The 23554-nt window shown below is 37.1% G+C and overlaps 1 protein-coding gene across 1 annotated transcript in view; it reads right to left on the bottom strand.

Annotated features, from left to right (window-relative positions):
- LOC138803667 (vomeronasal type-2 receptor 116-like) overlaps window positions 1–20999 on the bottom strand; it is a 30484-nt gene extending 9485 nt beyond the window's left edge. Inside the window, exons 1-7 of the mRNA XM_069987729.1 lie at window positions 20944–20999; window positions 18431–18719; window positions 17139–17352; window positions 16546–16763; window positions 15618–15845; window positions 13791–13914; window positions 12055–12933 (exon numbers count right to left, since the gene is read on the bottom strand). Of these exons, the coding sequence (XP_069843830.1) occupies window positions 12055–12933; window positions 13791–13914; window positions 15618–15845; window positions 16546–16763; window positions 17139–17352; window positions 18431–18719; window positions 20944–20999 (2008 nt within the window). The remainder of the gene's footprint in view (window positions 1–12054; window positions 12934–13790; window positions 13915–15617; window positions 15846–16545; window positions 16764–17138; window positions 17353–18430; window positions 18720–20943) is intronic.
- Between the last annotated feature and the right edge of the window lie 2555 nt (window positions 21000–23554).

Here is a 23554-nt window from a genome sequence, read left to right as displayed (position 1 = left end):
TCTTTGTTGTTCATGTTTTTAATGTAATAGGTGATTTCTTGTTTCCAGTAGACAGAAAGAAATAATTAAAATTAAACCAGAATTAAATGAATTAGAATCCAAAGAAAATAATAGAAAGAATCAACAAAACAAAGAGTTGGTTCTTCGAAAAAAATCAACAAAATTGACAGACCCTTAGCAAATCTTATCACAAAAAGAAGAGAACACACCCAAATAAATAAATTCAGAGATGAGAATGGAAACATCACCACAGAAACAACCAAGATTCAGAAAATTACAAGGGAATACTTCTCAAAACTTTATGCTAATAAGTTTGAGAACTTGACAGAAATGGACCTTTTCCTAGCAAATATTGACATGCCAAAACCATCTTAACAGGTCCATATCAAGCATTGAAATAGGAACAGCAATTAGAGATCTCCCAGGTAAGAAAAGTGCAGGACCAGATGGTTTTACAGCAGAATTCTACAAGGCCTTCAAAGCAGAGCTCACACCAATACTCCTCCAACTCTTCAATGAAATTGAAAGAGAAAGTTCACTACCGAACACATTCTATGAAGCCATCATAACCCTCATCCCAAAACCAGGCAGGGACTCATCAAAGAAAGAGAACTATATACCCATTTCTTTGATGAACATTGATGCAAAACTTCTCAACAAAATTTTGGCCAATCGACTTCAACAATTCATCCAAAAAAATCATACACCACGATCAAACAGGTTTCAGGGATGCAAAGCTGGTTCAATATACACAAATCAATTAATATTATTCATCACTTCAACAGGAGCAAGGACAAGAACCATATGGTTATCTCAATAGATGCAGAAAAAGCATTCGACAAGATCCAACACCCCTTTATGATGAAGGTTTTGGAAAAATTAGGAATCCATGGAACATTCCTCCATACAGTAAAGGCTGTATATGACAAACCTACTGCCAGCATTGTACTTAATGGTGAAAAACTAAAGCCATTTCCTCTTCACTCAGGAACAAGACAAGGATGTCCCCTCTCTCCACTTCTCTTCAATCTAGTATTAGAATGCCTAGTTATAGAAATAAGACAAGATGCAAACATAAAGGGGATCCAAATAGGGAAAGAAGAAATAAAACTCTCCCTCTTTGCAGATGACATGATCTTATATTTAAAGATTCCCATAGACTCTACTCCCAAATTACTCAAGCTGATTCAAAACTGGCAAAGTAGCATGGTATAAAATGAACCCCCCAAAATCAATGGCTTTTCTGTATGCCAACAGTGAGAAAAGTATGGCTGAAATTAGGAAAGCAACTCCATTTGTAATAGACCCACAAAAAATAAAATGCCTAGGAATTAACTTAACCAAAGAAGTGAAAGACCTCTATGATGAAAACTTTAAAAACTTGAAAAAGGAAATCAAAACAGAACTTAGAAAATGGCAAAAACCTCCCATGCTCCTGGATTGGAAAGCTTTACATCGTGAAAATGGCAATACTTCCCAAGGCTATCTACAAATTCAATGTGATACCTATCAAAATTCCAAACGCATTCTTCAAGGTAATAGAAGAGGCAATCCAAAAATTCATAGGGAACAATAAAAGATCCCGAATAGCAAAAACGCTCCTGAACGGAAAGAACACTGCTGGAGGAATATCAATACCAAATTTCAAACTCTACTACAAAGCCATAGTAATCAAAACAGCTTGGTACTGGCACAAGAACAGACCTCAGGACCAATGGAATAGAATTGAAAACCCAGAAATTAACCTACAGACATATAGCCATCTAATCTTCGATAAGGGAGCTAAAAATACAGAATGGAAGAAAGACAGCCTCTTCAGTAAATGGTGCTGGCAAAATTGGTTAACTACTTGTAGAAAACTAAAGCTAGATCCTTATATATCACCCTGCACCAGAATCAACTCCAAATGGATCAAAGACCTTGGAATCAAAGCAGACACTCAGAAAACATTACAGAATGGAATAGGAGAAACCCTAGGTCTCCTTGGCTCAGGCCGAAATTTTCTTAATAGAGACCCGGAAACACAACAAATCAAAGAAAAGTTAGACAAATGGGATTGCATGAAGTTGCAGAGCTTCTGCATGTCAGAGGACATAGCTAGCAAGATAAATAGAAAGCCCATGGATTGGGAGAAGATCTTCACTAGCCATACAATGGACAAGGATCTCATATCTAAAATATACTTGGAACTCAAAAAATTAAATCCCCCAACAAGAAATCCTCAAAGAAACAATTGCCCAATAAATAAGTGGGCTAAAGACTTAAAGAGAAACTTCTCTGAAGAAGAAAGAAGGATGGCCAATACACACATCAAGAAATGCTCAACCTCTCTAACCATAAACGAAATGCAAATCAAAACAACATTGAGATACCACCTCACCCCAGTTAGAATGGCAAAAATCAAGAACTCTAACAACAACAGATGCTGGAGGGGATGTGGACAGAAGGGAACCTTACTGCATTGTTGGTGGGAGTGTAAACTTGTTCAACCACTTTGGAAAGCAGTATGGAGGTTCTTCAAAAGATTTCACATAGAGCTCCCCTATGACCCAGCAATCCCCCTTTTGGGCATTTACCCAAATGTTTACAAACAAGACCACACTAAAGCTACCAGCACAACTTTGTTCATTGCAGCATTATTTACCATAGCTAAGATATGGAACCAACCCAGATGCCCCCCAGTAGATGAATGGATCAAGCAAATGTGGTATATATACCCAATGGAATTCTATGCCTCCATCAGAAAGAATGACATTGCCCCATTTGTTAGGAAATGGAAAGGCTTGGAAAAAATTCTATTAAGTGAAGTAAGCCAAGCCCAAAGAAACATAGGTCCCATGGTTTCCCTTATTTGCAATATCTAGTATACGTATGAGTCAAGCAGAAAATGTCAGATAAGGTGATGTTAGGAAAATGAACCTTAGATTTGTATTTAAATGTTTTTTTCTTTCATGCATTTGTTTCTAATGCATTTATAAGATTATTTCTTTGTTGCTTTGTATGTCCCTCCCCCACAGTATAATCCCTGCTTTCACTATATTTGATCTCGTTATAATTTGTGGAGGAGGAGAAAAGTCGTTTAAGGATACAGGTGGACCTGTTGCAACAATGAGTACAAGTTGTCATGTCGAAAATGAACTTTGCAACTTTGATGGGGGGGGGAGAGGATTGGGTAGGAGGGTGGGGGAAGGCTGAGAAGGGTTGTGAAGGGAAAACAAAAGAGGAGGCTGCAATGCTTGATAAGAAATGTACTCATTATCTTGCCCATGTAATTGTAACCCTTCTGTACAGTATGTTCACAAAAAAATAATATAAAATAAATCCATTGTGACATCATGAACATTGTGAAATCACATTGCTATCATGACATTACTGTCAAATAGTGACATCACAAACTGTTAGGACTTCATATTATTTTTGACAACACATGGCTTTTGTGACGTAACAATCCCTTTGTGAACTCATACACTCATTGTGAGTGTATGACAATTAAGTTCATGCATGCCTTTGTGACATCACAAACCCATTTTGAAATCTCAAACCTAGTGTGATCTTGTCACCATTTTGGCATCACCAAATATTGGTGATATCAAAAATCTATTATGACTTGATATTGTGACATCATATTGCCATTATAATATCACTGTCCCATTGTCTTTTCACAAACTTATTATGACCTCATAACATTTTAGAAAACTTATGGCCTTTGGGACCTCCAGCTTGTTTTGTAAACTCATATTCTCATTCTGAAAAAATACCTATTGAGATCTGATATGTCATTATGACATCACAAACTCATTGTGATGGCATTCCCATTGTGACATTACAATGTGTGTGTGTGTGTGTGTGTGTGTGTGTGTGTGTGTGTGTGTGTGTGTGAGCGCACATATGAAAAAAAGTTGTCAGGCTTAGGCATAGGGAAACTCTCATCTAGGCTCTTTCCTGATGAGTTTTTCATGTGATCATGTGTAGTATCAACAAATCTATTGTGAATGAAGGGAGAATATTCTTCTGAATACATTGGTGTTGAAGGACAGATATTCCAGTAGAAGTGGAGCTTCCAGAGATAATTCTTTTATTTGTATTAGTGGATTTTCACTAGATTCTGAGCCCCTGCAGTATTTCCATTCTAGACTCAATATCATCCTGAAGCCTGGGGATATTTTCAGCCTTGTAACTATAGGTTTTTCTGAGTCTTTGGTAAAGAAATCTATTCTATGAGCTAGTTCAATGTTGTTTTCTTTCTATTTAAATTCTTTACTGCCTGTTGCTGTCATTTAACATAATTTTGTATGCATTGGATAATTTTGTTTTCTTTGAAGCTTCTATTTTTGCTTAAAAACAGATTCAGACATAAGGTATGGGTAAACCTTGGGCATTTTCCTCATTGTAAACTCCTGAATTTATATCAGGTGAAAACAGTGTCTGGTTTCCATGTACTATCCTAGCCCAGTCTCCCTCTTTTATTTAAATATGTGTTTCTCCATGGACACTGTGTATGGACTAAATTTACTTAGAACACTTCTGGCACAATTTATATGAAGAATAAATAGAGAGCTTATTGAGGACAAGAAGGAGCAGGTATGTGATATGAAAATCCAGGACCAATTACTTGGTAAATGCAATCAGTTCCTACATAGGGCCAGATCCACATCTTGGAAAGGGAAACACTGTTGCTGGAATCCATTATTGGAATCCAATTAGCCAGGCTTGTCAGTCAGGTGTATGGGGATGGGACCAGTTCTCAAAGCCAATGAAGAAGGCCATAATATTACTTCAGAACTGTCAAATGAGGAGTGCTTTTGGAAAGTGGGGAAGTGAGGTAAGGTATGGGAGCTTCCTGTGCATTGGAGCTATGTTTGTTCCTTGTGTCTGGAGCTCAATGAGTCAGGCCTGAGGGCAAAAAGCATTGTTTCCCTTCAGGGAGACACAACAACAGGTGAGAATTGCATAATGGTGGATGTGGTTGCAATCTGGGGTCATGTAGGATGAGCTGTGGGAATCAGAAATAGTCCCAGTACCTCTATGTCACCTTAGCAGATCATGGGTAGGTGAGCCAAGCCCTCAGTTGTGATGCAGGGCCCTGAGTCTCCTGGCCTGCAGGAGGCAGGCCCCTGCAAGGCAGCTGCAAGCCCCATGCCATGACCAGTGTCTATGAAAAGACCTCTTTTTTGCCTGCAGGCCTCCACTGCCACTTGGCAGCTCAGTACACACTGAGCTCATCTTCTCAGAAAGGTGGCAGCAGCCATGGCCAGTGGCTCAGGGGGGAAGACTGGGCCTGTATATGGACTTGTAGTAGGGAAAGAACATGAGATATGGTGATCCTCCCTTCTCTACTAGACCCCATTTTTTCTGATTCTGTCTGTATATCCCCACAGGTCTTGCTGAAATTCAAATTTCCCCCACATCGCTGAACCCATCAAAAAGGGAGATCCATCACACACATGCATAAGGTTGGAATGGAAAGACGGGCCTCTCTGACCTGTTAGACACACTGATTCTTCCTAGACATAACTTTCAAAAACCAAATATTTATTAATGTCATATGATGGAATGTGGCAAAATCAGCTCTTCTTAAGTTTAAAAAAATGTACATGTGATCATCCCGTGATTAGGATGACAGTAAAGGAGGGGCTTGCTGCTTTAGACTTTAGGTAGAGGTAGACACCAGTTATTAAAAAAAATTCAAAGGTAACTTTTTCAAACTAAATTTTGAGCTTTGTGAAAGCTAACTTCATAGTTGTTCCATGATCATTTCAACCTTTTGTTCATATAAGAAAAGTTTGGAAATTGCAAAGCATAGAGGTAAAGCATGGGCTTCATGACATTTTTTAACTAAAAGGACAGAGTCAGAGTTCTGCTTATGTAGAGCTGGTTAGCAAGATGGATTACAGTAGTTGGGAAAATCATTTCAACTATTCTGTTTTATCTTCAGGTACTTGGTACAGACTGTGTAATTTATTGCAATTTGGAAAGGCTGAGAAGACACCTTTAGTTTCTGCCTACTGGACATTGAATTTTTATATTTGATAGCTGATTTGGAGGTGTAGTATGATATTTAAGGGCGGGTCTATGTGGAAAATCTACTATGTTGTGAGAAATAGAAGCATCTTGTTTTTACATAATCATTTTCCAACAGCGGAGAACTGATGTTAATGAGGTGACACAGGTGCAGCCCTCCATCACTTCAGGAAGGTGCCTGGTGACTAGACACAGCAAACATATGCTTTACACAGGCTTATGCTCTGGAGGCAGTGAGGTGAGATCTGGACATGTATAGACTATGCTACGTCTAGGGAGTATAAAAAAAATACATTGTAGGAGATGAATTTGGAGATGGATTTGGAGTTGAAGAAACACCACAGGTTGGTACCAGAAGTGTTGGGAGAAAAATAACATTGCAGAACATCACCATTCATGTCTCTGGGAGAGTTTGCTGATTGTTTATGCTTTGGTATCTCTCTCTCTCTCTCTCTCTCTCTCTCTCTCTCTCTCTCTCTCTCTCTCTCTCTCTCTCTCTCTCTCTCTCTCTCTCTCTCTCTTGTTCTTTCTCTCCCATTTTCTTCCTTCCTTCCTTTCTCTTTCTCTTTTTTCTTCTGTCTTTTGTTCTCTTTCTTTCCTTCTGTCTTTTGTTCTCTTTCTTTCTTTCCTTCCTTCCTTTCTTTTCTTTCTTTCCTTCCTTCCTTTCTTTTCTTTCTTTCCTTCCTTCCTTTCTTTTCTTTCTTTCTTTCTTTCCTTCTTTCCTTCTTTCTTTCTTTCTTTCTTTCTTTCTTTCCATTTTTACTGGTCCTCAGGTTTGAACACAGGCCCTGGGTGATGCTTTTCCTGACCTCTTTTTTCTTAAAAGTAGCACTTCACAATTTGAGCCTAAGCACCAAGTCCAGGTTTTCTGAGTAGTTTATGAGATAAAAGAGAGTCATTGACTTTCTTGCTTGGGTTGGCTTTAAACAATGATTTTCAGTTCTCAGCCTCCTGTGTAGCATGCATTATAGGCATGAACCATTGATGCCAGGCTGCTTTATTTTTTATAGTCTTACCACATCTCATGATTTTGTCTATCTTAGATTCTCAGACATTTTTGCTTTTCCTCTAATCATACAGGAGAAAACTTTATCTGGTAGTTCACCAAGTATAAACTCTTGCACATGTGATTTTTTTATTCCTTTTGCTCTAGTGCTCCATTAATGTCTTTAAGTGACTTTATAAAAACATAATTACTTGGTGGTGTTTTTGATGATCTCTAAGTCTTTGTTGATATTTCTTATATAAACATAATTTCCCCTTGTTGCTAAGGTTTGTTTCTTACTATAATGCCTGAGTTCTTTCATCATTCTTCTAACAGTTGGTAAAAAATCTTGTTGAATTATTCTAGCATCCAAGATTTGTTTCATTTCCAGAAATAAGTTATTTCCCTTTTCCATTACTCAAAATTATATTATTTATATCTACATTTTATTTTCATACTTTATAATTTCGCTGTCATTATAAAGGGAAAATTTGCATAATAAAATGGCATAACTTCTGACATCGGGTTCACTTTTTTCTAGTGTAGGAATCTTTACATATGGAAATTTCTGAAGTGATAGGGCATTTGTGAAATCTGTTTTGTTTATTTTACAGTAAAATTTAGGCAAATCCCGAAAGTTTCCATCTCCATACTTTACCTCTTCTCCTTACTGTTAGAAGTAGTCAGGGAATTTTCTTTCTATGGCAATGTAATAACACGCTGCAGGATTTTGTTGGTTCTTATTTTCTTAGGCTAAAACTTTTTATTTAAAATTAGGGATGTTTAACATATGTGTTGCAACCTTTAAGAAAACATAAGACTCAAATTCCTTGTGTTTGGAATTCAACGTAAAATATTTATATAAACTTAGACCATAAACTTGCTTTTTTCCTTTAGGTTTAAACTAGGTATGAAAGTGTTAGCTTCATTCCAAGGAATCATTACCCTTCATTTTTTTAGTCTGACCTGGGGCTTGAACTCCGGGCCAGGGCACTGTCCCTCAGCTCTTCATCTCAAGGCCAGTGCTTTACCATTTGAGCCATAGCATCACTTCTCATTTTCTAGTGGCTTACTGGAGATAAGAGTCTCATGGACCTTTCTGCCCTGCCTGGCTTTGAACCATGATCCTCAGATCTCAGCCGCCTGAGTAGCTCAGACTACAGCCATGAGCCACTGGCACCCAGCTGAAACAAATGTTTTTGATAAATCTTTATTACAATTTAGTGTAAGTGTATGATGGGACACTAGTGAATTCAAGGTATTTGTAAGTCCCTATACATACTACATTATAACCTATTTCCTACCATAGTTTAAAAAAGACTTTTCATGTCTCTCTTCTAAGAAAACAGTGTTACTGTTTTGCTTTTAAAGAGGCAGGGTATCACCTTGGAGTAAGGAGAGGAAGTATACTCCACTACTTTCCTTTAACCTTTTCTTCCTTTTAGGTAGAAGAATTGGGGCAGAAAAGTTAAGACTAGATTGTTCAGTTGTCACTAAAAGCAGATTGGTTAAAAATGACCAAAAGTGTGATTGGTTAAAAATGACCAAAAGTGTACGTGTAACAGTACTCCAAAAGAGGTATGTCAGAATGTAGTAGTTACTTCCAGATTATAAATGTGATGGATATACTAGTTTAATTTGGCTGCTTTTTACTTTATTTCAGTCCTCTTGAGGTAGCTGTTATGGTATTTATGCATTTTACCATGGCTTAATCATACTGTTTTATTGCCTACAACCTATCTATTATGCTTTTACTAACTTCAAATTTAGGTAATACAATTACATTGTTGCATGGCATTTTTTGAAGAATAATGTGCTAATACAGAATGTTTCCATTTTCATCCAATCATCATTCTCTAACAAACATAGCTATATATGGTGTATTCTTCATTTAGATAGCCGACTTTAAAGAGAGGTACCATTTCTCTCAAAAACTGCCTCTCATAACTTTTCTGGAAACTTTGATCTCAATTTGTGATAATAGGTCCTTATCTGTTCTCTTTTGAACAACTGGGCAAGTAGCAGCCAATATGGTGACACACACTTGCTATAGTTATACAGTGGTCCTTCCAGGGTTTTATGTGACAACAGCTTAGTACCAAACAAGTAGCATAATGATCTTCAAGCAACACTATCTAGACCTCTGCATCCCATAGCACCTTCCAGCACCCATATCTTCTAGTATGGTCTCAACTTTTAGAGTCTTTTAAAAGTACCATTAAAGCTCCTGGATTATCTTGAAATTCGCTTTATTTGTGTCTTTAGCAGATCACCAAAATACATTTGATTTTTTTTAATTTTATTTGTGAACATACTGTACAGAGGGGTTACAATTACATGGGCAGGATAATGCGTACATTTCTTACCAAGCATTGCAGCCTCCTCCTGTGTTTATCCTTCACATCCCTTCCCAGCCTCCCCTCTCCCCCCCCCAGTCCCAATCCTTCTCCCCCCCCCACATTTGATTTTTTAATCTCTGTTTTCAGTTATTTCATTTGAAACAACTTACAGCTTATGAGATATTTTTTTAGTGAAGGGAAAGATGTTGTGGAATTTAGGGCATAGGTGCTGTCCCCAATCTCGTTTGTGCTCAAGGCTAGCCCTGTAAAATTTGAACTATAGCTCTATTTCCGGTTCCCCGGTGGTTAATTGTAGATAACTGTCTCATTAATTTCTTGCCAGGGCTAGCTTAAACACTCATTCTCAAATCTCAGCTTCCTGAATAGCTGAGGTTAGGATTACAATGAGCCACCAGTGCCTGCCTGAGTCTTTTTTCTGTCTCCAACATTGATATTATGGATTGTATTTTATGTTATTTCTTTACTTCTTACATCATTTTTTTCTTTTCTGTGTGTGTGTGTGTGTGTGTGTGTGTGTGTGTGTGTGTGTATGTGTATATTTAATATGCACTACTCTGGGGTATTTCCTACTTGACTGCCCTGCTCATCTCATGACTTTTCATTTTAAGTGGGTATCAATCCTTTGAAAGTCATCATTTCTTTGCTTTATTATTAGCAATTTCAACAACAGAACTTCACCTCTAAAATTGACTATAATATTTGCACAACATTGACAGAATGTCTTATTAATCAGCTCTCATCTTTTTTTCTTACTCAGTCTTGACTGCTTGCTCTCTTTCCTGGTGGCCAAAAATGCATTCTCACTTGTGCATAATAGATAGTTTGAGGTCTCTTATGTTGTGATGAGTATTAACTGCTTGCTACTGAATGAGTAATGCATGTATTGCTCATCAATAATAATACATTTCTATTGATGAAATTATTAAAATCAAGAGAAAAAGATGGAATATGAAATTTAATAGATAGTAAAATATATTCATCATCTCCTGATGAAAATGATAATAATGTAGCAATACTTGTTAAGTAGCATGACTTTTGAAAGGAACATAGACACAATGCAGAGTCTTTATTTGACCAATAATTCCAATTTAAAACTAAAGCAATGAAGTCCATGAAGTAGGTATCAAATGTCATTGTACTGATAATTGACATGTTGAACTGAAAACCTTCATAATGAATTTTCAAAGAAGATTACAAATGCCAGAGGAAAGAAAGGCATAAGGGGGGGCGGGGCAGAAAGGCATACCATATCTAACTGTATGTCTTAAGTAGTCATGTGTTTCTTTAATCATTGCATAGAACTCAATAATTCAGCCTGTTTAATAATGAATAATGCATTTCTTATAAAATTTAAATATTAGAAATATAACATTCACTTGTACTTAACAGATATAAGATAAATTGATAACTTAAAAAGAAAAAAGGATATACAGAGAAAAGTGTAGTCCATTGAAATGTAAGTAATTTTGTAGACAGATAAAATGTATATAATTTTGTACATATTATTTTTAAAGTGATTATACATGAATAAGTTGAAACACATATCCAGCCATTGGTAAGCAATCTATTATAAATCTTTATTTTCCTTCACTCTTACTTCATAAAGTAATTAAATCATGATATACAATTGAAGTATATTTTCATAAAATATACAATCCATTCTTGAAATTTAAAACAATGTAGAGAAAGTAGAAAAGAAGAAAGAGGACAGGGAAGGAAAGGAAAAGAGAGTTAATGGAATCAAAGATCATAGGAGAGATTGATTCAACAAAACAGATTGAGGAATATGGTAAAAGGCAGATGTGTGAATGGAATTCCCAACTACTAAGGAAAATACACTCTAATAAGTATATGAAATCATACAACTTTTCTGGGGGGAGGGGGTGGGTCCAGTCGTGGGGCCTGAACTCTGGGTCTGTGCGCTGTCCCTCAGCTCTTCAGCTCAAGGCTAGCACTCTACCACTTGAGCCACAGCGCCACTTCCAGCTTTTTTCTTTTTGCTTATGTGGTGCCGAGGAATCCAACCCAGGGCCTCATGCATGCAAGGCAAGCACTCTACCACTAAGCCACCTTCCCAGCCCAATCATGGAACATTTAAAAGAGGAAAATATTAATAAATTGTGATCAAGAAGACCAGTGATGTACAGGCAGGGAGATACTACATTTAAGAGTTTAGAAAAACACCCATAAACACAGCTGCACAAGATAAGATCTGGTGACCACATTACAAAGCCAACCTGGGCAAGAAAATAATAAGAAGCTCATTTCAAGTAACCACCACAGTCAAAAGTAAAGCTATGGCTCAAGTGGTAAAGGACTAGCAGACCCAAGACTAGCAAAAGAAGGAAATTTTAGGCAAAGGTTTAAGAACGCACAATAAGAAAACTAGAAACAGTTAAATGCACTGGTAGTAGTGATTGTATGAGTACAGAACCAAACAGAAAGAACCAAAAATATGTGGAATGAAATTCAAATTCACCATACTCTGGCTACAATTTTTTACTGTATCATTACTAGAGAAATGAGTAAAAGTCACTCCTTCATTGAATTTATTTCAACAATACAAAATAATATAAGATGGGAAAAAATAATGAAGATTTAATTTCAACCATCTATACATTTGATGATATAAGTAAGGATAACATTAAGAGGGATTATTTTTCCCAGTGTGTGTTTTCTTCCTAAAACCATGCAGAAAATTTCTCTCAGGCCTTAACAAGATGATGTAGCACTTGGGGACAAAGATGCAGCCCAGTAGCCCTGCACTGGAAGTCAAGATGGAAAAAATCTCTATAGTTACCATGATTTTCCCCTTGACACTGTGGTAGACAGGCAAGAAAGTGAGCCAGACACTGCAGAAAACCAGCATGCTGAAGGTCAGGAATTTGGCTTCATTGAAGGTGTCAGGAAGTTTCCTGGCCAGAAAAGCCACCATGAAGCTGCCCAGGGCCAGACAAAACATGTATCCTAAGAAACAGTAGAAAGCTTTGAGAGAGCCTTTGTTACACAGGATGATAATGTGGCTATGTTCAGATTGTATGTCTGTTTCAATGAAGGGAGGTGAAGTCCTTAGCCAAAGAACAGAGAGAATCACCTGAATCAATGTACAGATGGGAATGATAAAGTTAGGAGCCCCTGATAGCAGAAGCCACCTCATCCTTTTCCCTCGAGATGTGACCTTGAAGGCCAGAACCACAGTTACAGTTTTTGCCAAGACAGCAGAAACAGCTACAGTGAATGCAACTCCAAATGTGGTTTGCTGTAGAATGCAGGTGACTTTATTGGGACGGCCAATAAAGAGCAAGGAACAGAGAAAGCAGAAGATGAGGGAGATGAGCAGGGTGTAGCTGAGAGCCTGGTTATTAGCCTTGACAATGGGGGTGTTGTGATATTTCACAAAGACTCCAAGAATAAATGCTGTGAGTGAACACAAACAAAGAGCCATGCAAGCCAAGGCCATCCCCAAGGGCTCTTCATAAGCCAGGAAACTTTCAGCTCTTTGTAGGCACTGGTTTCTCTCTCTGTTGGCATACTGATGAAATGGGCAGTTCACGCACTGCTCCATATCTAGTGAGGTAATCAAATAAACATCAGTCCCTTATTTATTTCTTAAAAGGAAATTAGGAAATCCATACATAGAGAAAATTCTAACTATTCAATACTTAATATCATATAAGGAACTATTTCCAATTATTACCAGATATGTTCAGTAGCATTTCATTATATTCTGACACACTCCCACATTATCTATTTTTAATAATATGTGTGACTATCACACATATTATTTCTGGCTATTTCTAATATCCAAATATTTCTACACTTCTGCCTTCTGCTATAATTATTCTCAGTCTCCTGTGCACTCCTCCAGTCTGTCATACAGAAGTGTGCATAGAAAAGTTTGAAGTTCCCTGTATGCCTCTTTAAAAAATAAAAAGGAGCCACTTAGCCCCTCCTTGCAGTTGTTATATTTGTCTCTCCTACTTATATGTAAAGTGTTGGTCAACAAAAATCAAATCATTTTTTGAAGCTCTGAATTCAAGCTATGTACAAACTTTGTGCCTGATTATTACACAAAAATCAACAGAAAACTTGCTCTGTTGCGAGAACATTTCTGGGCACTAGGAAATAAAGATGTGGAAGATCTCTTTTGTTTCTATTGTAAAGTTAAATTTGAAGTTAATGGATACCTTAACTTTAAAATGTCTTTGCACTTTATATAATAGACCTTAAATTATATTAGTGATTTTATAATTCTGAGATCTTGATTTTGTTTCAAATAACAATATCATCCATGATCACAATTGGATTACTAAATAAAAGAAGAAAAACTTTGATTCTGTAATCTTAATATACCAGTTCTGCATTGCCTGGATTGGGGAACACTAATTGAAAGTATGTATTTTCTCCCTAAGTCATGCACTTACCTGTGCTATTAGCTATCTCATTCTCTGAGCAAGACATGCAATCAAAGCAACAAGCCATCTTTCCCTCCTGAGGGGATTTCCTGAATCCAGGACCACAACTCTCACTGCAAACAGAGTGTGGAGGCTGAAGATAATAAGATACATGTCAATAACTCTTCATACTTTTACATGACATTCCAAAAATTTCATTATTTTAAAGAATAAGATTATTAAGCATAGTACTTTATGCATATAAATCTGGTCAGTTTATTGAATTATATTATATAAGTTTCACCTCATACAAGAACTGCTTATAGGTTATAAACTTAATCTCTATCTAACCTGTTGAAATATTGAGAATTGTGGGTATTGATCGTGAGAAAGTAAGCCCTAATTGCCAGTCCTATGGTGTTTCTTGAGTTCATATCATTATTTGCTACCTCTTACACATTTGCACTGATGAGGAGTAAGAAAGAAGACTATGCAAAAAAAGGAAGAATGTGTTTTGAAGCTTTAAGTGTATATAATCCTCAAGTCTCCCTTGTTTAGGGTTATTTGAACTCCAGGCCATAATATCATCTTCTTATTTGTCCAGTGGCCATGAGGTGAAAATCTTGTTCTTGCTCATCCTCCACTGATTCCTCTTACCAAAGGTGCTTAAGAAGCAGATAATTAACCATTGAACAGAACTTCCATGAGATGGAGCAAAATAAATTTTGACACACAAAACTGATTGCTCTGATACTTTGTCACAGCATAGAAATTTGCTGAGAGGGGCTGGGAAGGTGGCTCAGTGGTAGAGCGTTTGCCTTGCATGCTCGAGGCCCTGGGTTCAATTCCTCAGCACCACATAAGCAAAAAGAAAAAAGCTTCAAGTGGCGCTGTGGCTCAAGTGGTAGAGTGCTAGCCTTGAGCTGAAGAGCTGAGGGACAGCGCCCAGGCCCAGAGTTCAGGCCCCACGACCGGACGCCCCCCCCCAAAAAAAAAAGAAATTTGCTGAGAAAAATGAAATATATATTGTATGACAAGATTGTCAAGAAATATTTGGAAACAAACTGTTAACTTTTATTTGACACTGATCCTTGGGCTTGAACTCATAATCTGGGCATGGCCTTTGAGATTTGTTTTTGCTCAAGATTAGCATTCTACCACTTGAGGCAAATCTCCACTTGAGCTTTTTTCTAGTTAATTAAGTTAAGGGTATCACAGACTTTTCTACCCAGTTGAGCTTTTAACTGACCTGTGATCTTAGATAGGAGGCTTCCAACTGATTGAGAAGATAGGATTACATGCATGTGCTACCAGTGTTTAGCCCTGTTAAATTATTCTGTTCCTTTCTTATCAACAGTTAGTCAATAGAATTTCTGAAATTGGAAATATTTAAATGTACAAAACTTGAGTGTTTGTAAGTACATAGAGTATAAATGTGTGTGTGTGTGTGTGTGTGTGTGTGTGCCTGCCAGATATAAGTCTTGAACTAAGAGCCTTGGCTGTGTATCTGAGATTTGTTGCTTAAAGCTACCCTCTTAATGCTTGATCCATAGCTCCACTTCCCACTTTTTTTCATCATTATGATGAATCTTGTGCTGGGAATGTGGGCTAGATAGAGTGCTAGCATAGCTTGCATGAAGCCCTGGGTTCAATTCCTTAGTACCACTTAAACAAACAAACAAAAAAGATGAGTCTCACTCTTTCCTGCTAGGACTATGTTCAAAAATGAATTTCAGATCTCAGCCAGCTAAGTAGCTAGTATTACAAGAATAAGTTGGTGACACCCAACAAGGCAATTTTAAAGCTGAAATTTGTTTACTTACATATCCTGAAAATTATTACAAAGATCCAACACACCTCTGTTGTTTCTATGGCCCACTCTACCATATCTTCAGATAAATATAGTTGATGGCCATGTTGCATATGTGATGAAAACTTTCCTACTTTCACTTTCATTTCAAGACCTTCTGGAAATTTCCAAATATTCACAATGTCATACTTTGCCTCCAATTTCCTTTTATCATTCAAAATCACTTGATCTCCTACAGGGTTGTAAAACTGAATGTCCTTCAGAATAGGATGAAGCTAAAAGAGATACATTATATTATGGTAAAGTACATCCCAGAGATAAGAAGAAAAACCTGACCTACAAAAGCATCTGATTGCCTTAAATTTCTGATTCAGAATTCAAGAATATCAGAGACATGTGATGAATTATCCCAGAAGAAAATATATGAAAGAATAAAAGTAATGTTTCTGAATCCTGGTCACTCAACAAAGAAATAGAAGGCTTCTTTTCACAATAGACTAATACCAGGTAATACTAGGCAATTTTCAATTGCCTAGCTACAGTTTTCCACAATGACTAATTTTGTGAATGTCTATAGTTTAAACATTGTAAATTTTTAATAGGTAAAGTCAAACAAAACTTGATAACATGAAAAATATTGATAATTATATTCAGGAGGTCATTGTTTGCAATTGCTTAAGAAATACAAAGGGAAAGTTGATTTTGCAGTTTTCAAAACATTAGATATTAACATGTTGATGTTATTTGAAAGTAAAAGAGTTTTTAGAAACTTGGAATATATCTTGTCCTTGTTAGTGGCCTACTTTTCCTGAAGAGCATATGAACACATATCTAGAGAATCTCACAGACATTTAGAGAAATACAGTTCCTTCGGTTTGGGGGAAAATACATGATATATTTAATTTCATATATTAAGTAACCTCCCACAAAGGGACAGTCTTCTTAGTGTGTGTGAACCAACACAGAAAGCCTTACCTGTGCAGTATAAGGCATTCTTCCTTTTTTATTTTCCACTGTTTTGGCTTCTGTTTGATGAAGAAGCATTTCATGGAGAGCCTGGGCCACAGCATACACAGCATTGTATATATTGTAACTGTCTCCAGACATAGTTACACCAAAAATGTGCATAGGCAACCAATCCAAGGAGGCATCGTGTGGACAGTTCCCCCACATTACACAGTCAGACTGAGAATCTGAACAATTAAAAAAACAAAACCACAGCCTGGCAAGGAAAAAATCTTCTGGATATTTGGAAGGGTTTATTGCCTTGACAAAATCCATGAATGCAGAAATATCTGGGTGATGGTGTGAAAAAATGAGAGGTACATGAAATGAACCAAGAATGAAATATTTTTTCCTCATGATGAAATCCCACTGTGAGTTTGTGATAAAAACTTTTCCTTTTATTAAAAATTGCTCAATAGCTATCATTATATTCTGTAGGAATTCATTATTAACATATAGAATGAAGACTTTTGCTGAAGATTTATTTATCTGGTTATAATGTGCCATGAATTTTAAAATATTTGAGTCAGCCTGCTTTGGAAATGATAGCTCAATATCTATACAAACTCGGTTCTTGGCCATCTCTTCTTTCAATTCAGGAAGAATCCACAAACTGTTCTCATCTTCTAAGGTTAACAGTGACACCCAATTCCAGCTGAAGTGAAGCAGTAATAAGACTATGGCTTTGGCTACTGACGTGTCCTTTGAGGCCATCTGATAGAGACCAGGAAACTTGTTCTTGTCATTCAGGGCATAATCAAAAGGCCCAAAACTAAGCTAAAGGGAATGAAGATAGGACACTGCATGAATGAGAAAATTTCCATCCATCATAATCCAAATCATGATATATATTATATAACCATGGGAAGTAGGTAGAAGCTAGGTTTTCCTTTTAGGTTTTGAAAAACATTAAATTGTTAAAATTATATAATGTATCAGTTTGGTTCTATAATGACTCTTGATTATTGCCACAGTTTCTAAAAACTCCTGTCACCTATCTCTACCCCACATTCCCTGATATTACTAGTTCCACTTTCACAATATGCTCTGAATATTATATTATATCTTCCCATCTATCTACTTCTTCTTCCTCTGTCCCTTAACAGATCCCCTTAACACTGGTCCTCTCCCTCAGAGAAGACATACTTCAGTATTTTTTTCATTTTTATACTGTTTTTCAAAGAGGTTGCACCATGAAACTCTACCCCAATATGTACCATACTTTAGCCAGAGTTATCAGGCATATATGCAAATCTATGTGTATGCCATATATTTTTGAATATTTCATCTTCCTATTTTAGACCTAACATTATACATGAGAGAAAACATACATCCTTTCTCTTTCAGAGCCTTAATTCATTCAATATATCTTCCCTATGAGTGAGTATGGATTTTTGTATGTGTGTGCATGTGTGTGTGCGTATGATAGTACAAGGCCAAGAAATCATGGCCCTATATACTTCTTGCTGTTTTCCCTCAAATTAGCACTTGAACCACACATTACAGTCTACTTTTTTCTCATTAATTAGAAATAGGTTTTTTGATTCTCTAGGATTACAGATGTGAGCCATTAGTACCCAGCTCAACATACATTGACATTTTAAAGTCATTTTCCATCTCCTGATTTCTTAAAGAAAATTAATGACAAGATTTAAAACTCCAAAAGTGTGTCTGCTCTAAAATTCCCTTACCCTTTTCCAAACCATTGGGACTATAGATATACCATTACCTTTCAATATTGAACTTTGATATGACAAAATTTGATTGGCTCATGAATACCCTATCATTCTCTTCTAACACATGAAATGATACTAAGGTAGACATTATTAATATCCACAACCGCTCACACTCTCACCTGTGGAAACTTGTAGATGTTTAGCAGGGTCGCAATCTGAGAAGACATTGCCCCTGAAGGTCCTGTAAGTACTGCTATAAACTTGTTCTCTGACATACAATTATAGTTGGGAATCTTATACTTCCCAAAGAGGCAAGTGAAGGGATTTTTAAATTCTGTCCATATTCCATATTGAACATCATAGATATCAAACCCCAGAGTCAAGTTATGTAAAAGTTTAGGATTTTTGTTGATCTCTTCAATAGCAAAAGCCACAGCCAAAACAAACTGGTAGTTCTTAAAGGTAGACCTGTATAATGAACAAAGAAATTCAGGAGGAAAAGTTCAAACTTACTTATGACTTGGAATGCATGTTTATCTGCCAATAAATATGTGAAAACATTATCATGAGACAGCAAATATTAAATTGCCATCACTTTGGTTAACTGCCCACACCTGTGTGAAAATACTGTGTTTCAAGTCTCCCAGTATATGTATGGGGTTATTATATTGCAGGTTGAGCTAATAAAATTTCAATTTAATAGCATATTTCGGAAGCAAAACATCATTTAATGAAGATTCTATAGGGTGCTCTGTTAATAAACTCAACATAATGAACATCAGATCAAGCAGATCAAGAGTTTAAATAGGTGAGGGAATTTTATTCTTATTTATGTAGGGCAACCAAATAAAAGGCACTCAGTATTGAGAGAGGAACCTCCAATATGGGGAATAAAGAAAGAATTGTGAAGAAGCTCTATATTGAAATCCAACGTCCATGGCTACCATGGGATATTGCACTAACCACTATTCTTTTCTCAATACATTTATATTCAGATATAGGAAAGGAAAAAAATACATAAAGGAATTAAGAAGGTCAAAGTATTTTTGTTTTTCCTTGTCATGTCTATGTGTGCAATGATGTCTGTGAGTGCACATTCTAAAGAAATTTATATAATGAAATTATAACACATTGTTCAAAGAAGGAATCCATGGAGGCAACATATAAATACAAATGATTCAAAATGGACTGAAAGAACCCAAGGAAACACAAAAAAATGGACATTAAAGCATGTGAATTTTTACAGAAAATAAGCAGGCTATAGGTCAGACAATGAAGGAGATAGAAGATAGTTCTAAAAATGTTTTTAAAACTCGGTGATAGCCGGGAGCCAGTGGCTCATGCCTATAAACCTAGCTACTCAGAAGGCTGAGATAGGAGGATCACAGTTCAGAGCCAGCCTGGGCAGAAAAGTCCATGAGACACTTAGATCCAATTAATTACCAGAAAGCAGGAAGTGGCACTGTAGTTCTAGAGCATTTGCCTTGAGCTGAAGAGCTCAGGGACAGTGCCCAGGATCAGAGATCAAGCCCCACAACTGACCAAAAAATTAAGCAAAATGAAACAAAGCAAAAAACTTGGTTATAAAATTGTTTATGAAAAGAAAAACTTATACAAGACAATTTGTGATCATGAGGAGAGTAATTAAAGGTTATTTGAAGAATTCATGGTACCTACAAAGAGAAAGCTAAATGAATATCACAAGATGGAAAGGGTCCAATGAAAATATTGTCTCTAAGCAAAATGATATGGGAGAAGACACAGATAAACCCAGAAGTAAAAAAGTCCATATAAGGCCAAAATAAACTTCAGTAAAGTGATAGAAGCAGGGAAAGAAATAAAATTAAAGAAGTAGAAAGGATTGACGGCAGAATACATGACATAGAAGACAGAATAGAACAAAAGAGGGGCCAATTTTCCAGAACAAATGTGAGATGCAAAGTAACTTTCAACAATTTCTAGGATCAATAAAAATGCCTAATTTAAGACTAGATATCCAGGAAGGAGAAAATCACACAATGAAAGATGTAAGAAACATATTTACAAGAATTCTAGCAGAGAAGTACCTATGGAAAATTATACACACATTCAGGTATATGAAGCCATAGAGGTCCACACAGACCAGACTTGAAAAGAACATTCTACTGCTACACTGTAATTCCCACAGGATCAGTAGAGACCCAGAAAAGAATCCTTGAATCTATGAGAGAAATATTTGATTACCTATGATGGAAAGGCTGTCTGTCAGAATAAATATAAATTTATCATCTGAGACCATGAAAGTAAGGAGAACCTGAAAAGGTGTATGCTACAGCTTACAAGCAAATAAATACCAACTAAGTATAATGTACCCAGCGAAGCACTCCTTAACTGAAGAAACTGCACAACAAGAAAAATTGGAATAATTTTCCCCACCAAACCAGCAATAGAAAAGGAAGCTAAAAACCAAATAGAACAAGATAGTGGCAGAGAGCAGGTCCTTTATTAGATAGCCAGATCAGTATAAGATGAAGCACAAGAGTTCTGGGAAGATGGCGGAGGAGAAGCTGGAGGCTAAACAAGCTCTTGCATAGAAAGCAGTTTTAGAGTTCCAGTGAACAGTCCTAAGCCAGAGAATCACACCAAGTGTGTCTTCACAGGACAGAGAGTTAGGCCAGAGAGAAAATACAAGCAAGGAAACAGCCCTGAGCACTTGCCAGCAGCCGCCACTGCGGCGGCAGCAGTGGCGGCAACGACTGCAGCCGCCATACTGAATCACACACAGAGAGTCCAGGGATGAAGGAGCCAGACGTGGTGGCCAAGCGGATTCTACTCAAAACCAGCAAGAACCGACAAGGAACAGACATCTTCATCCTGCAGTTTGCAGACCAGAGACAACCCAGGAACCAAGACTTGGCATGACATCCTCACTCCTTCTCAGGGAGCAGAGGAGGGAAGGCCACCCCTTCCCCCCCAGTACCGGAGATCTCCATCTTGGATACCGACAAAGCTCAGCCGAACTGCTAGCTCCAACTCAGGCCCTGGAATAAATCTAGAATCATCTAGCAGGTCAAAAGAGCCTAACCTGACCTTCCAGACTCAGCTCCACCCAGGGAAAAGTCACCCAGCTCTGGCGCCAGCCCCAGGAGTGTCTTTCTTCACCGGGTAATCAGTGCCAGAGGCTGCCCCTCCCTTTAGCAGCCTGGACAATCAATTGAAATTCAGTAAATAGAAACCCTGAGAATGGCTTCAGTCTGGGCTCTGAATTTTTCACAAGCTAGCCCCCAGGAAAAGCTACTTGTTTGCAGAAGGGCCTCAACTCTACCCAGAACCTAGCCTCATCACAGCAACTCCAAACTCGAGGAAAAGCCATCTCCTCCTATTGAACTAACCTGGCAGGAGGATCTCAGAGCATTTTTCTGCCTGTTCAAAGAAACTGACATAAGTAACCAACGAAGCCACAGGAACACAAGCAGACCAGAGACTCTAGCAAGAGGCTGGTTACGGACAGAAGGGAGACACAGGATTTTTCCCACCCCTCCCAAAAAAAACCAAAGAACTTTTTTTTTGTTGTACCTTTTATTAAAAAAATTTTTTTCTAAAATTTTCTTTTATTGTTCCATATGATTTTTGGATTGCCTCTTCTATTTCCTTGAAGAATGAGGGTGGAATTTTGATAGGTATCGCATTGAATTTGTAGATAGCTTTGGGAAGTATTGCCATTTTCACGATGGTAATTTTTCCAGTCCAGGAGCATGGGAGGTTTTGCCATTTTCTGAGTTCTGTTTTGATTTCCTTTTTCAAGATTTTAAAGTTTTCATCATAGAGGTCCTTTACTACTTTGGTTAAGTTAATTCCCAGATATTTTATTTTTTGAGGAGCTATTAGAAATGGGGTTACTTTCCTAATTTCAGCCACACTTTTCTCATTGTTGGCATACAGAAAAGCCATTGATTTTTGAGGGTTCATTTTATACCCTCCTACTTTGCCAAAGTTTTGAATCAGCTTGAGTAATTTGGGAGGGGAGTCTATGGGATCCTTTAAATACAAGATCATGTCATCTGCAAAAAGGGAGAGTTTTATTTCTTCTTTCCCTATTTGGATCCCCTTTATGTTTGCATCTTGTCTTATTGCTGTAGCTAGGCATTCTAATACTATATTGAAGAGAAGTGGAGAGAGGGGACATCCTTGTCTCATTCCTGAGTTAAGAGGAAATGGCTTTAATTTTTCACCATTAAGTATAATGCTGCCTGTAGGTTTGTCATATACAGCCTTTATTGTATTGAGGAATGTTCCATGGATTCCTAATTTTTCCAAAACCATCATAAAGGGGTGTTGGATCTTGTTGAATGCTTTTTCTGCATCTATTGAGATAACCATGTGGTTCATAATTTTACTCCTGTTGATGTGACGAATAATATTAATTGATTTGCATATATTGAACCAGCTTTGCATCCCTGAAATGAATCCTGTTTGATCGTGGTGTATGATTTTTTGGATGAATTGTTGAAGTCGATTGGCCAAAATTTTGTTGAGAAATTTGCATCAATGTTCATCAAAGAAATGGGTATATAGTTCTCTTTCTTTGATGAGTCCCTGCCTGGTTTTGTGATGAGGGTTATGATGGCTTCATAGAATGTGTTCGGTAGTGAACTTTCTCTTTCAATTTCATTGAAGAGTTGGAGGAGTATTGGCGTGAGCTCTGCTTTGAAGGCCTTGTAGAATTCTGCTGTAAAACCATCTAGTCCTGCACTTTTCTTAGCTAGGGGGTCTCTTATTGCTGTTTCTATTTCAATGCTTGATATGACCTGTTAAGCTGGTTTAACTCATCTTGGTTTAGTTTTGGCATGTCAATATTTGCTAGGAAAAGGCCCATTTCTGTCAAGTTCTCAAACTTATTAGGATGAAGTTTTGAGAAGTATTCCCTGATAATGTTCTGAATCTTGGTTGTTTCTGTGGTGACGTTTCCATTCTCCTCTCTGAGTTTATTTATTTGGATATGTTCTCTTCTTTTTCTAATAAGATTTGCTAAGGGTCTGTCAATTTTGTTGATTTTTTTCGAAGAACCAACTCTTTGTTTTGTTGATACTTTCTATAGTTTTCTTGGATTCTAATTCTGATTTAATTTTAATTATTTCTTTCTGTCTACTGGATTGGGGTTTATCTTGCTGCTCTTTTTCAAATAAGTGGGCTAAAGACTTGAAGAAAAACTTACTGAAGAAGAAAGAAGGATGGCCAATACACACATGAAGAAATGCTCAACCTCCCTAGCTATAAAAGAAATGCAAATCAAAACAACATTGAGATACCACCTCACCCCAGTT

The sequence above is a fragment of the Dipodomys merriami genome, unplaced genomic scaffold (genome assembly GCF_024711535.1).
Source record: "Dipodomys merriami isolate MVZ:Mamm:240054 unplaced genomic scaffold, mDipMer1.0.p SCAF_345, whole genome shotgun sequence".
Classification (NCBI taxonomy): Eukaryota; Metazoa; Chordata; class Mammalia; order Rodentia; family Heteromyidae; genus Dipodomys; species Dipodomys merriami.
The sequence above is the reverse complement of the archived record's forward strand: the minus strand, read 5'-3'. Positions and strand labels throughout refer to the sequence as shown.